The sequence below is a fragment of the Sinohyriopsis cumingii genome, chromosome 1, assembly GCF_028554795.1.
Source record: "Sinohyriopsis cumingii isolate HCF-2022 chromosome 1, ASM2855479v2, whole genome shotgun sequence".
NCBI classification, from domain to species: domain Eukaryota; kingdom Metazoa; phylum Mollusca; class Bivalvia; order Unionida; family Unionidae; genus Sinohyriopsis; species Sinohyriopsis cumingii.
In genome coordinates, this window is record NC_142961.1 from 191,414,685 (window position 1) to 191,430,612 (window position 15,928).

At 37.3% G+C, this 15,928-nt stretch overlaps 1 protein-coding gene across 2 annotated transcripts in view; it reads left to right on the forward strand.

Moving 5' to 3' along the window:
- Window positions 1-209: 209 nt before the first annotated feature.
- LOC149808584 (uncharacterized) overlaps window positions 210-15,928 on the forward strand; it is a 120,084-nt gene continuing 104,365 nt past the window's right edge. Inside the window, exons 1-3 of one of the 2 annotated variants that reach the window (XM_089979642.1) lie at window positions 210-361; window positions 14,053-14,139; window positions 14,864-14,959. In XM_089979642.1, the coding sequence (XP_089835768.1) occupies window positions 338-361; window positions 14,053-14,139; window positions 14,864-14,959 (207 nt within the window). In that variant the 5' untranslated portion in view covers window positions 210-337. The remainder of the gene's footprint in view (window positions 362-14,052; window positions 14,140-14,863; window positions 14,960-15,928) is intronic. The other variant, XM_089979649.1, reaches the window with a different exon arrangement.

A 15,928-nucleotide genomic window follows, 5' to 3' on the forward strand; every position in this document is an offset into this window, starting at 1 on the left:
AATTAAAACCGAATATGAACCCTAAAATAAAATCTTTGTTAAATGTTTCGCTACGTTTGAATGACTTCAAGCAATCTCAAAGTTTATAGAAAACTACAAATAGATATCAACTCAATTTGCGTAACAGGTGGTAGTTTTACCGGCTGGAAAATAAATCATTCATTGGGTGGAGGATACCGTGCCTATATCTTGAACTACAGAGGCACGATCCGACATTTGTGATTGCAGAGCAAAGCAGTTTATCAAACAGGATATTCATTGTAAAAAGTTTGAAATATGATGTAGAAAATACGACCGTTTATGATCGGTCTCCACCCTGTCTTCTCAATACAACATAATGGATACTGACCAGCAACCGGAAGTAAGTAAAACATTTATCTAGACAAGATAGACTTAGATGAGTATATACTTGTGGGCTAGTTAAATTCTTTCAAAAGTAAATATTCTTTCATAAAGAATTAAAATTTAGCACGCCTCCCGTATAATTCAAATTAAATATGTAATTCCAATCCAGTTTCTCTTTCTATGTTTGTCTGTTTCTCAAGTTTTTCTACATTTTTTTACACTATATATACATGTTTAATCCACGTGAACAATAAAATCAAAACTGATAATATTCAAGCGTAATTGGTCTTAACTAAATTGTACTCAGATATTTTCACATCCCCCAGTGCACAAAATCGTTACTTCAACGACGTTTTTGTTTTAATACTCAAAGAAAAGAAAGGAATGGGTACCAAGGATTCGGGCAAAGTTACACGGGAACATGGGCGTCTCGTTCATTGTCTGACTATGAACGAAATATATGTTGCCTAACGAGAAATATGTTCATACTCTTCGGATGTCTTCGCCCTACGATATATTTAACGGTCAAGGCCTAAGTCAAACAGGGGTCATAACGACACAGAGCTTTGCCGGAAAAATCAAAGCATGGCAGCCACAACAGCCAACACAGTCAGTGTTGAAAAAGGAAAAAGAAAGACTTAAAGAAGAAGAAACAGTATTGGTACGAGAAAGTCTGTGTTACCTGTTTTGTTCAACACAGTGCTAAATGAGTCACTATCTGAGAACTTTGTTATGGACGTTAAGCTGACCATTGAGGAGTCCACTGCTGATGCGGCCGATAAAAAGACGTTTAGATAACGAGCCCTGGAACTCCTGATCTTCAGTCATGGATCGGAGACCAGCTGCAGTGATGAAGATTGTGACTTTCACTCGGGATTAAGGGTAGTATTTATGGTCAGAGCCTGTCAGATTGAGTGTCCTACTCTATGTAAAGCATCTTCATATTGCACGTACAGTCTAGCTTGTTCGATGATGGTTTTGAAATAGCGTTGGCCTTCAGATGGGAGACAGTGGCGCCAGGACGTCGATTCAGTCTCAGACGAACATTCACATAGTTCAACAAATTCGTGTCTTGCAGTCACAGGTACAAACGACCATCGGTTGAGACCGCTCCGGTGGCCCAGTGGTTAATGCGTCCGTCTCGGATGCTGGAGGTCGTTTGTTCGATCCCCAGCCGAGTCATGCCAAAGACTTATAAAAATGGCACTCAGTAGTAAGAGGTTAGTGTTAGGACTGGTCGGCCTGGTGTCAGGATAATGTGACTGGGTGGGACATCATGCTACATGTCTGCGTCATCATGCTACAGTGCTAGACATCACTATAAACTGACACACTGCAGATATCGTAGCTATGTGACTGAAATTGTTTTTAAAGCTACGTTAAAAATCAAAATCTCTCTCTCTCTCTCTCTCTCGCTCTTTGTCTGTCTCTGTCTGTCTGTCTGTCTGTCTCTCTCTCTCTCTCTCACACACACACACACACACACACACACACACATCAGTTGTAAACTGCGACCATGGTTAATTTTATTTTCTCGCTCATTATATCGAACATTGTGTTCATAGTCATCCTTAATCAAGACCGTTGAATACATTGAATATGTTGGGTTTCACACTACACACACGTATAGGTATGTGTTCTTTTCGCCATAAGTGAGTTCATTCTCCAAGTAAGCTCGAACAGGGTAAGTTCCATAGCACTGCTTGCTGGTTGTTGCTCAGGTACAAATCCATTTCACTCAATATAGAATGCATTACATTGTTGACGGAGCCAATCTAGCCGTTTGGTCTGGATTAGCATCGTCGATTTTGACGACTTTCACTTTGAGGTACATGTGTCTTTTCCCAATCGGTTTGCTCTTTGATTTGAAACTCGATGTAGATGGCATGGCAAAACTCGAGTTATGACCTGGAACCTTCGCAAGAATCTCGGTTCATCACCTTTGCTTTGAACGATGTAGTAAAATAAAAACATCAAAATCACTGATGGTTTTGAGTCTCTAATTATTCAACCGCGTCCATGGTGTCTTAATCTCTTTATAAACATCTTTTCCCTTGTTCTCGTTACTGCGTGGATAATGAAAGAATTGCTTCGATGGTGTTACTGTAGTATGAATTTGTAGGTATTTATTGGAGTTATGTTTTTGGTGCTCTCTAGATCAGAATATTATTCCAAGCATTCAGTAACGCGTTTTGATTCTGTCGATTGACAAGCATTTTTTGGACTAACTGTTTTCCTTACAAAAGGATATGATTTATCATTGCATGCAGTCTTTAGTGAACGAATTATCTGAAGACAGATGCGACATTACGAAAATGCGACTCTACCATACCTTCAAAACCATGTCCTCTTTCTCGGTACGGAATATATGAGCCACAAGCCACTCTAGTAAACTCAAATGTGAAAGTGTAGTTTCGCGGTCACTTTCCTTTCGCAAGATTAGTAAGCGATAGTTCTTTTTTGATACAAATGTTCACACTGTGAAAATACGTATTACTGGCAGAAATAATATGCTGATAAGTAATTCCCGATATACGTGATAAGTGCTTTTTCCTTCTGAGCTAGCATTGAGCGAATAATCCGCATTAAATGGAATGACTCTAACCAACGAAGCAGCTGTATTTCCCACTACATAGTCCAAGACGGCATTGGGTACACAAACATCAAGGTGAATCCTTCGTTCAGTCGAGGTTGGATCATAACTCCTTGTAGAACTTGTTTGTTAATCACGTATTTCGACATAAGAACTATATTCGGGTTTCCATCCAGAATAGCATGTAAACTTGGAGAAAATTTATTGGACAAAGTTTTCTTGTCAATAAAAAATCCGTGCTTAGACGATGAAAGAGTGCGTGGTAGTCGGAATGTTGTTGGTTCTTGCGAATCCATTGCGAAACTGAGTGTTGAATTCATTGCAGATCGCATAGCCAGATGACGAACATCACACTACTTCCTTCAGACATTTTCGTATCATACACATTCAGTCCAGGATAAAATGTGTCTATATGTTCTTCTACTTGGGCGTCAAGCATTTCCTCGATGAAGTACGTTTGATACCATACGATATTAAAGACTTTAGTTGAATGAATTAATTTATTTTGGCCAAAGTTACTTCCTAACAGACTTGTGTTCTAGTTTGAATGGATTGAGTTAAATTTGTCGCGTCATAACATAATATCCTAGTGGGAAACACACACATAGAACTGTCATTTTAAATCAAATAAGACTGGTGATTCAATGTTAGATCGTTTTTCATCGTCGAAGTTTTCCGATTTGAAATGGAATGCTTTCCAAACGTTTCAAAGGATAGATGTCACTTTTGCTGTTACCGGATTGGCAGTTGCTACTGTTGCTGCTGCTGTCGGTATATCCCAAAATTATATTTTGAAGAGGATAGTCATTACAACTATTGAGTAAAATATTCCTCATTCGCTTACAGCTTCTGTTGCAATCTCAGTTGTAGATCAAATAACACAATACACGACGTGGATCTGACCAAAAAAAGGATATTTTTCAGGTCACGTTCTCCAAACCACACTTACTTTTCGTTTTGATTCTGCCACTCTTCTAGTTATGCTACAGATGAGGTTGACACGAGTTTGAAAGCTCACGAATATTTTTTAAAATTATATTCGATTAGATGCCAAGCTGCAATCCAGAAAGGAAAGCTATGAGGATAACCTTTCCGTAGTAATTTCACTTTCTTGTTGTGATGTTTTCCTACTTTGCGTATTCATTGGTCGAGAATGATTTTGATATCGTAAATATTATCACCTTTTCTAGTCACTTGTTTTAAACGTTTTTCACTCCTCCGTTCATATATTTACATATATAGATGGTCGGGTGACCTCGACAGACTTCTCACGTCACAGGAAACGATTCTGTCGTCCAGTTTGTTACATATCCTTTCTCAGAAGTAGGTTTCAATTTTGCTACAAAAATACAGCCTCAACATGAGAGTAAGACAGTGACGAAGACTGATGTAATCTATTGGCTGGTTCTTCTTGGATTTTTCGGGAGTTCCAAACAATCGATCAAGCGATTCCACTACGTTTTAGGACCGTGTCTTGTTCTGGTGCACGTCTAGTGCTGCGATGGTACAATTGACAGAACATGATCGTACGTCGTTTTACTCTAGCGTGTGTTATTGTAAAAGTATTTTCGCTTTACGTGGTTTTAACGGTGTTCGAAAACATTCGATCACACTCGCTCAGTTTGCAAGATTTTCGGTAGTGAAATATGAATGTATTGTTTTTTAATTCCACTTGTAACTATTGATTAAACAATTCAGTGCCTTTGTCCGTCTGTCACAGCTGAGAATGTCGATCATTTTTTGACCTCGATTGTATGATGCCAAGCAAGAAACTTCAATCTAATCCGCTTGTCATTGCTGATCGATCCCTGATGCCCTCGTATAACGTTTTGAAAATCGGAGTCAATTGTTCTTGCAAACATTGTCGTGCGTCGTGAAGTCGTACATTCTTTACTCTGTCTTTTCCAGCACGATGCAGTTTTTAATTCCTCCGTAGCAAGCAATGTGTGCAGGATCGGGGCGAATACCAGCCAAAAGTGTATCCATTATTGATAAGTCAGCCTGTTTCCGATGCCTTTGGGGTGTTGTAATTGTGGTAGGTTTTTCTGTTGGAATGCTTCACGCTTCCGACGAGTAATGAAAGTAGTTTATGACTTCCCAACTTGGCGTGATTGGTTCTCTTTTCAAATGTTTCTTCACTTTTTTCTCTTCATACACAACACTTTTTAATTTTCTAATATAGTTGTAGAGGGAGTCGACATCATCTTTTTGTTTACCGAAGCTTTAATTTTCTGTCGACTCAGTGTAGGTATCAATGTCGCTGCAAGACTCATTGTCATAGGGGTTTGAGCTTACGGGGTTAAGAAACATTAAAATTCCTCTATCTCTTTATCGTTTATGGTAGTGGCAGAGTCCCTAGTTGTCGTCACTTTGGCTGGTGTTTATTCTTCGGTCTTCAAATTCTTAGAGAACGTAAAGTGCATTTAGCGGTTTCACCTAAAATTGTCGACTACGTTGCAATACTTGTCCGAACTGTTGCGATGTTTCAGTTTTGGTGTATTAAATATTGTAATTATTGTTGTGAGTCTTCCAAGTGACATAAGGACTGGATGGCATGTGGGGTATCCGTGGCTGGTACCAACGGTGGAGGTCCATCCACTGATTTTAAGGGATCAACATTAATTTTCGTCTATCCATATGGTCGGGTGATGCAGAATTGAATTCCTTCAAGAAGGCATTGTACTATTTATGAATCCTACTAAGTGAGACATTTGATGACTTCATGACTGTTTCTAATGAGGTTCCGATTTTAGTCATCAAAAGATGTGAACTTATTTTGGCATCCCTTTCGCGACTGATGGCATACGGTGTGTGAATTAGTCAAGCCGGATGGTGATTTTTGGAATGAGGTTGTGCTGAATAATGCCATATATGGAGTGAGTGAATATGCTTTCATAGATTTTCACACTGACGACGAAAACGACGAGGACGACGTGTAAATCATTGAACCAACCGCGTGACTAAAATCGTGAAACAAATGAGTACGCAATCTTAAATAATCTGCGATAATGGGTTTTACATTGATCAGTATACAAGCATGTGGCAACAGTATGGCAGCGTCACATAAATTATAAAACCATGATGATTCCAATTGTTTAACCAACACTTGTATTTGAGATTTGTGTCTGGGACTTTTAAACATCATCATATAATGGCTATTGAGGGTCATGGTGCATTGCGCTTTGCTTGCTGGACAAAATCTGTATTAATGTAAATAATAAGCGATAATGTCTTTTTCGTGCAAACCACCAAAGTTTTATTTCTTCTTTACCTAACATATCACCAAATATGACAATATACGTTTAATTGGGATCGCGCTTCAGGAATACCCATTACAAATGAAATGTGTTCTTTGAGTAACAAGTAAGACGAATGCCACTCTTCATAACATCTTACGATGCATTGTGGAGGCTGATCGAATAAAAAGTGATACGTTCTATAAATCATTTGACAAATTCTTTCTTCCCTGAACAGCTTGGATCTGCAATCAGCACATAAAGAGGAATGTGAAGATACGATGCTTTCCAATTTTGAGGTTCTGATGTTTCATCAGTCACTTTGAGGACCACCGATGCACCATAATTAAGGCGTTCTGCAATTATAAGAGTGAACACGTCACACATGACCTTTTATACTGATCTGGAACATGGTTTAATTTGTGATACTATTAATCACATTCGCACAATATCACCCAGGCGATAGCAACTGCAGTTCAAATAGTTCAGTTTTTATTTAAGTATTATGTCTCGAAAAGATCCATTTAGGTTGTTTTTTGTTGATGTGATTGGTGATAAATCCTGCATCAATCTTGTCATAGAGTACAGCATCTCATTCGTCTATCTTCTGTTCAGAACATGTATTTCTTTCTTGGTGTCTCTGGCAATAACGGTTTCATTCTACTCTACCTTTATGTACTGGACTGTGGTACTGGTACGGTATAGTGTTGTAATCGGGAAATTGCACTTGTTTCTCATATACTATTTAATACACTTTCTCTAACATTTTACTGACAACTTCGCCTGACTTCAAAATCTGTTTGGGTTCATATAAGTTCATGATTTGAATAGCACAATATGTGGGCGTGATTCCTTTCAATTTGCATTTTGTGTGAAATTGTCCTTTCTATTCACGGTACTGGTGTCTGTAAGTTTTTGATCCGCCATTGGCAAAACTGAGACCGGTATTATAGGAATGTTTGTCGGTAGACGCCATTAAAAGCTCCTCTTAAACGTGCCAGTAATAGCACCCAGGTCAGTCGATTTACATACAACTATCGGTATCAAATTAACGTACGCGGTCGCTTAAACGTTCCAGAACTAGGTAAAAATTTTAAACGGGTTTTGTCTGTGGCGTAATCAGCAGTGATCACACTAGCAAATCGTTTGGTTTCCACAACTTTGAAGGTCTTTTTGTGATTCATCAACATTAAATCTTCTCCTATGATTTCCTTCGTCATCTATCAACTGATAATAACGGATGGTTTCCTTCGTCATCTATCAACTGACAATATCGGGTTGGAGCCATGATTATTCTATCTTGACATCACAAGGCATGCAGCTAGTTTTATCTACAACAAAACTGTGCATGGTGTTAGCAAAAACTTGTCTTCGTTAAAGACTACGAATTCCAATTCGATTCTCGCCATGAATCCTTTCATCACTTGAATTTCTGTCTTCATCTTCGATGTGACAAAGTGATGGATATTTACTAGACTCTTGTTTCAAATTTAGAAACTTAGTTGACGTATACTGTAAAATTTATCAGGACTCGATTCGTCACGGTGGTACCGTTCTGTGCTAGGATGTGCTAGCTTTCGTATACGAATAAAAATTGGTATCCACGGTCGAGTGCGTGCAACAATGCCATACTCGCTCACGTTCCTGTCAAAACCAGTTGTTCTGCGTCGTGTTGACTACACGATTCGAGACAAGTGCGACAAAATGGAAACATCCCTTTTGCTATGCAAAGATGAAGCCAATTTTGTTTGACTTGACGTGTTCTGTCACAATTTTAGGATGGCCCGTGGGAAACCGAGACCAATGGTACAAAGAAGCCAAGGAAATATACTTTATTTATTCTCTCTTAGATTTGTCTGCCTCATTAAACAAACATTTATTATTGGTACATCCTCCAAGCAAACTGGTTGGATGACATGGATGTCGTTGTCTTTGACGATGCGTCGAAATTCTGAGTATAGTTTTAACGTCAGTTGTATTCATATTCCCAAATTTTTTCCATCATTTTTGGTGTCCTATAGCTTCTAAATGCTGACATGTTTGGTAGATTTTCTTGTGTATGGATAACCCTGTATATAGATTCTTGAGCTCTTGGTCAGAATAACACATTTAACATTAGTGAAACGGAGACATATATGAAATTATACACGATCATTTAATTTTCAAAATTTGATTCAGCAGCCGAGTAAGGATCGATCTTCTTTTCTCACACAAGTAATTCAATCAACACAAAACCTTTGCCGAAATCTGACGACTCGCCGATCAATACTTCTGAGGAGGTACGATATTTATAATGTTCTAGGGCTTGAACTTCTTTCGGTACACCAATCAACAAGTTTTGGTTATGGGATATGCATCCCGCAAAGGGTAGTCACTGCCGTGTTTGACAAATAATTTTCTTAATTTTCCACATGAATTCGTAGAATAACGGTATCTACCGCCTCCACAGTGATATAATGTATATTCTAGAATACACTGGTCGTAAGCTCGATGTACGGCACACAAGTCAGGGTTTACAAATTTGTAGGAACATTCCGTCTACAGATTTGACACACCTCCAGTAATTCACAGCAAGTTTCTTTTTTGTTGGAAACTATTTTATATTATGGCAGTCGAAGTAAGATTGACTTATAAATTGGTATCCACAAATGGACTACGTTATGTAAAACGTCCCTCTCTTTGTAAAGGGGGAGGGTTGATTGGCGGATTGTACCTTCTTTCAAGGTGTCCGCTTTATTCGGTTGTCGTTATCTAGGAGATGATCGCCCTCGGTGTTTTTGCCCGGATCGAGTAAACTTATAGGTAGAATAAATAGAGATCTGAGCAGATATATAGAACGGAACAACTCAAGCCCCCGTACATAGAAAATAAAAATTTAATCAATTACATAAACACAATACATTAGGAAGATACACATCTTTTGGGAATAAATCTTTCATCGAATTTCAAAACACAATTATATTTATAAAACTAGCTGATTTGTTTTACTGATAGAATTAATTCATCATACGATCGAGTGAACAATCGAAATCGTTGCCTTGTACAATTGCATAACCTGCTTATCTCTGGTTCACTTCAATTTCACTGTAGCTGTTCTCTGTTCTTTGTCTTTTGCCTCTCTTTCTCTGCCAACCTCCTTACTGTTTCGCCTCACTCCGGCCCTCAAACTTTGTGTGGGTAGGTGGATATGTAAGCATGTAGATACACATATACGTAGATACGTCCGTGCATAGGATACTTTTGGGAATACGTCGGAAGAGCTATTTCCCCCTTTTAAAATAAAGAGAGAACAACCTAAATTTCCTGTCGGTTAACCTACTGGGAGAAGATCATTACTCCCCCCTCTCGTTATCAGATTTTACTATCGGTATTGAAACATATACCAAAGGCTATTTAATCGGACCAAGCATGGCAGACCAAAACAAACCTAGTTTCATAATATCAATGCACTTCCTAATGGCTAATTCATCACTTCGCATTAACACACGAGACTTAGACGTTCCGCTGTCGTCTCAGTTACATAAATGAATGAATGAAGTTCACTACCTGGCTTTATGTTATATTCAGCGAATACACACATTCATGTCTTTAGCATACATGAAATTACCTGAGATCGGTGAATTCACACGGATTCTCGTAACTCATATCAACTAAAGAAATACATGAAATTCTTAGAACCTAATTCCTATAAAAACAAGACGGCTAATTCAGATAATTCGACAACCTTATATACAGAATATTATTATACGAATACACATATATATAAACTTAACAAAGTTATACTTATATCAAGAGAACTGATCTACGAATTTAAACAACTAAATTCATGCACATATTATCAAATAATCCAAACAAAATATTATATTGGTATCAATGAATCTCATGAATTTGACGCCAATACCTTTTTTTGCTTTCGAGCGTTGTTCGTTTATACCGCTAAAATTGTGTCCGTCGACCTTCCAAACATCGGGTACCTTAGACAAATGTTTTACGAGAGAATTTTTTCAAAATTGATTCTCGGAGTCCCCTGTACCTTCACTCTTGCAGCAAAGCTTAGACTAATTAGATTTTTCGATGTGGGGAATATTTACAGCTAAGAATCTACGCGTAGGAAACACGCCCCTGTTTAGCGTAACCAATCAGGATGAAATATATTTACCGCCTTTTATCTAGGCGCTAAAATTGGGATCAATTTGACCTTCCAGGTTTTCGACTAACAGTTTCTGGAAATTTTTCAAGTTTGACAGTTCCACTACGAAATCGAAGTTAGCCGTGTCCCTAATGGTCTCGCGGTTAAGTAAACGAATGCTTAATTTAATTGTCTCTAATACTACAACCAGACATTTGGAATCACTGAAGTATAGCGATTTAACAAGCGCCTGTCTCCATAAATCTTATTAATTGTTCTCTGTCCCAAACTAATGGGGTTTCCGTAGATCGACAGAAATTTGCTCCCTTACACGTTATCATTCGTTTAACCCAAGGAACATGAGGACTAGACGTTAAACAGTGAAGATGTACCTCTCTACCATGAAACTTATTACTTCCGATTGTTCAAGCCAATCTAACATTTTTCGCCAAAATGTATGCATCTTAGTATATGTATCTTGACAAAAGTGTCAAAATGATTTGGATGATGATATACATGGATATATTTTCCGTCAGGATGTTAGCCCATCCGATTAGGACCTGAGATCTACGCGCGGTCTCTTTTGAAATTCATGCTTGCTGCGAACGGGTATCAGATTCTCTTTATTGTTTGTGGTCGTGCTATTCTGTAGTGTTCAGCCACAATCGAGTCCATTCCGGTGTACCGGTTTTCACTTCTTGAACTCCAACAACTACAAGGATAGATAATACATACTTCGTTTGGTAGTTGGTAGTTAATCCACAAATAAGACTTTGCATCTATGTGATACGTTACCGAAATAAGTGAATATTACAGTAATTTTCCAGCGGTGATGTGGAACTCGTCGTTGAATTGTTGTACGTGTTTAATTTTGTCGAGGGAGGTGGTAATTCAGCAGATTTGCTAAATTCGATCCAAACATGAGATTTCAAACTGTCTTTAATGACGGAAAGTCGCAAGCCATCTTCATACTGAGCCTAACATCATTATATCTACTCAAACAACATCGACTGAAGCAGATCAATAATAAACGGCTCCACAGTCAATGAGGAAACTTGAGACTTGCACTATTTTCAATTTGACAGTATAATCAGAGGCGTAGCTATGATATTTTGCGCCCGGGGACGAACTATAAAATTGGCGCCCCAGCCCCCTCCCCGTTTAATCACATTTTTGAATATTACCCTTGTTTACTTATTATAATGTAACGTTGTAAGCCTCATTTTGGCGCCCCTGTACCTTGGCGCCCGGGGACTTATGTACCCCCCTGCCCCCCCCCCCCCCCCCGCTACGCCTCTGAGTATAATCTCACTTTGCGGGTAGGCTGAGTATAGAAATAATTCTCGGTGGCTGCAGAACCACTTCTATTAATGGATGATCATGGCTCTCTCGGTCGAGGCGATGAAGTTGATAGTGTTAGAGATGGTTGTGGTGGAAGTGTTAATGATGGTAATGCATAGGTGTCATCAAAATCTCAACTGTGAATTTGTGCCAAAACTTATATTCTTTGTTGTTAGTTTCTCTGCTGCTTTGAGTGATCGTTTCATGATGACAGTCTTTATAGCTTTATTCAAATATGGATTTATATCTGACTATATATATATATATATATATATATATATATATATATATATATATATATATATATATATATATATATATATATATATATATATATATATATATATATATATATATAACCCCATGTAAGACGATGACATGGTTCTGTGCCATATACTAATTTTTAAAGCCGTGTCATTGTTTGAAATAGTTTGTGTGTATGTGCCAATGATTATGATTTTGTTTTCTAGATTAGATTTTAGGAACCCAATACTCTTTTCTCTTGTTTGCTTGCTGAAATGAAACCCAGACAACATCGCCATATAGCTGGCCATGCTATATGAAAGTACAGGGCAAATTAGTCCTAATTTATAAATTATGAGCTTCTGTTAATAAAATACAGCACCCTTGTTATCGTGTTCCCCAATAACGACGTCGACAATGAAAGCAAACGCGAACATATATATGAAACTTGATTGGCATATATGCAGATGTGTTCCTAAAAGCATATGTTGTGGTTGCAATGATGTTGATGTATGGGGATCATCTAAATCGTTACAATGAAAGCATATGTTGTGGTTGCAATGATGTTTATGTATGGGGATCATCTAAATCGTTACAATGAAAGCATATGTTGTGGTTGCAATGATGTTGATGTATGGGGATCATCTAAATCGTTACAATGAAAGCATATGTTGTGGTTGCAATGATGTTGATGTATGGGGATCATCTAAATCGTTACAATGAAAGCATATGTTGTGGTTGCAATGATGTTGATGTATGGGGATCATCTAAATTGTTACAGTGAAAGCATATGTTGTGGTTGCAATGATGTTGATGTATGAGGATCATCTAAATCGTTACGATGAACGTGTCGCAATACTAGCCGTCACCTGTCGGGCAAAGAGGAATAGATGTTGGATAACCAGATTAGAGAATGGTCAGTTAGAATAGTTATTTGCCAGTAAGAAGAGGTGTTTGTCAGTTAGAATAGGCATTGATCAGTCATAGCAGGCGTTCGACAATCAGAATAGGTGTCGATCCGTCAAAACAGGTGCTTCTTAGTCAAAATAGATTGTCAGTCATGATAAGTATTGGTCAGTCAAATTGAGTCCTTGTCCATTTATATGTGTGTTTGACTCAACATGTTCATGTTGTATCAATCCTAGAGTGTCCCATTATGTTAAATTTCCAGAATCTCTACAGTATCAACACCATATTAAGTTCTAATTGTGGTCTATTGTGTTAAATTCTGTTTTGCAATATAAACCACTAATATTAAATTCCCATAGGTCCCCATACTTAAATTACCATAGCGTCCAATAAACCGATAGTGTTAAATTACCATAAAACCTATACTGACACACATTGTGCTGTAATGTTAAATTCTCAGTGGCCAAACCGTCCTCGTTAATACTTACAATTTTTCAAAAGTTATTTCCCTTATAATAATTAATCCATTTATGTGGGCATAAGGCATATTGTAAACGCATAATAACAAACTTGTAACAAAGTACTGATTTCACAATTTTGCTGGTATGAAAAGAGATAGATAACCCAAGAAATATGAAAATTAATGAGAAAATGGAGTACACAAACAGAAACTTAAACAAAAAGGAAAATAGTACAAAGACGCAAAATAGGAAAAAAGTAGCGGAAAGCGCTTTGCTACAACCCAAATTTATTAATCCATTCAAATGTTTTAAAAGTGTCAGGAAGGCATGAACTAACAGAAGTAGTTTTACATCTTGTTGTGGAAAATATGGACAAGAAAAGAACGTGTCTACTTTATTGTCCAGCTCAACGCCACAAGAACAAAACGGTTCTTTAGCTAGGTTTACACGTGACAGAGTAAAACCAATACACTGGTACCCCAACTTTGTGAAAATAATATTGATTTTTCGATCTCTGGTGCTATACTATTGTGCTACTTTATCAATATCTTGATTCATGTGTTGCTTAAATACTTAGAATTATTTGTATCTTTGTTAAAGCAACAATTCCAATTCTCTGTATGATTTTAAGAAATATATCAAACGCTATTGGTGCATCATGGTGTGGGATAGGTATCTGACAAAATTTCACACTCATCAATGTATGTTTATTCGTGACGTGTCAGTTAATTATATTATTTATTTGTTTATTTATTTGTTTATTTATTTATTTATTTGATGCATTATTTCTTCAAGTCGGACCAGTTAGAATGCCCTGACCATGACGCTGCTTTAAGTGAACTTTCAGATGTAACCTCTAAAGACGCTGAAACCTGCAATGAGGTACTTTTTTTTAGGCATGTATGAAATTTCTATGAACACCCGGGAATGGTGCTAAAGATATGGAGTAATTTAACAAGAATATCTCCCTGTCCCTCTCTGCCTGGCTGTCTTTGTCTGTCTGTCTCTGTCTCTGTCTGTCTCTCTCTGTGCATATATATATATATATATATATATATATATATATATATATATATATATATATATATATATATATAATGAAAAATTAATAAATTTCGTGGTATATCTTTGAAACAGCAACCATACTATACATACATTTTATTTACACACACACACACACACACACACATATTTGTTTATGGAGGGGTACAATAGTAATGGCAGCTGTGTGTTAAAACAATGTGTCAAGCAAAGATTTTTATGTTCTGACCTGCTTACATTTTCAGCAATACACGATGAAATTGAATCCTCAAATATGAAAAAATCATACGTAGTCGTGATGATGAAGTGCAAGGCTAGTGTTTAGTTTAATTACCGTAAGCTTTAACAAATAAAAAAAATTATCTGTGAAAAAAGTGAGATCTACGATACAGAGAAAACAACAATAAACGAAGCAAAAACAATCAAAAAACGACATCAAAGAGGCTTTGTTTCTTAATCCTGCATATCATATCTACATCCAACTATTTGAAAACGACATGTAATACATGTACATAGTTGAAGTAAGGGTATAAACAACAGCCAAACTGGCTGCTTATTGTTTCAGACAAAGCAGTCAGAAGATTTTGTACCTGGCCCCGCTAGAAATTCAGACGGAATAGGTATACCTACAGACGTGGAAAAAGTCGATACCAACAACGAGGTAATCTGAGATAGTTTATCCCCTTATAAAGAGGATTGGTCTATCCATGACAAAACGATGACATGCTTCCCTAGAGCTTCAGCAGTCCAAAGGGTTAACTCTGAAATTGATCCCAATTTCTTCTTTTTAGACGTGCATACAAATAATGCATTATAACGAATAAAAATCGAATTCTTTATGCTTTAAAACCGGGTGGTGCACACGCATACACTCATACATACTCTGCGTGCTCGTGTGTGTGTTTGTTTGTTTCTTTGTTTGTGGGTGTTTGTGTGTATGCGAGTTTTTAACAGGTGCAAAACGGGGACATCAGTGAAAAGACACACCAGCCTACTAGGGAAACCGGGAAAACCGGGAAAATACCGTTTTGTAATACTTGCAGTGATGGATTGCATCGAGTTCAATTAGTAATAAAAACCTTGAAAGAAACGTAATTGAGTATGTCCTCGTTTGGTTGGTATTCTTTCATACCATACTATAGACAAAAATACACACGTCGAACTCGAATCACATCGAATGTACCAGTCGAAAAAATGGTTTACGCAATAGAATTCTCAATTTTCAGCTTAGCTACCTTCACGCGCTATTGTACCAAAATATTTATTGAACACAGCATAAAGAAGATCTAACAGGATTCAAATCGTGCATGTAAGGATGGACACATATGTGTTATATATATCTCCTTTTTTAACACATTTGTATTACATATCTTCTTTTTAACACATATGTATTAAATATGTTTTTTCTAACACAAAAAACGATCGGTTATGTGTTTATTAATGGATAACCCACTGTTCGTAGCAAACTCTCGCCAAATTATACAGACCAGGAAATAATGCTACCAGAATTAACGGTTTAGCAAATATAATAAACACCATTTCTTCCTCTAAATAAATTGAAAAGATTTAAGTAGATAGTCTACAGAAACAAGTTACGATGAGAAGGTGATTTAAGCCATTCAGCTCTACT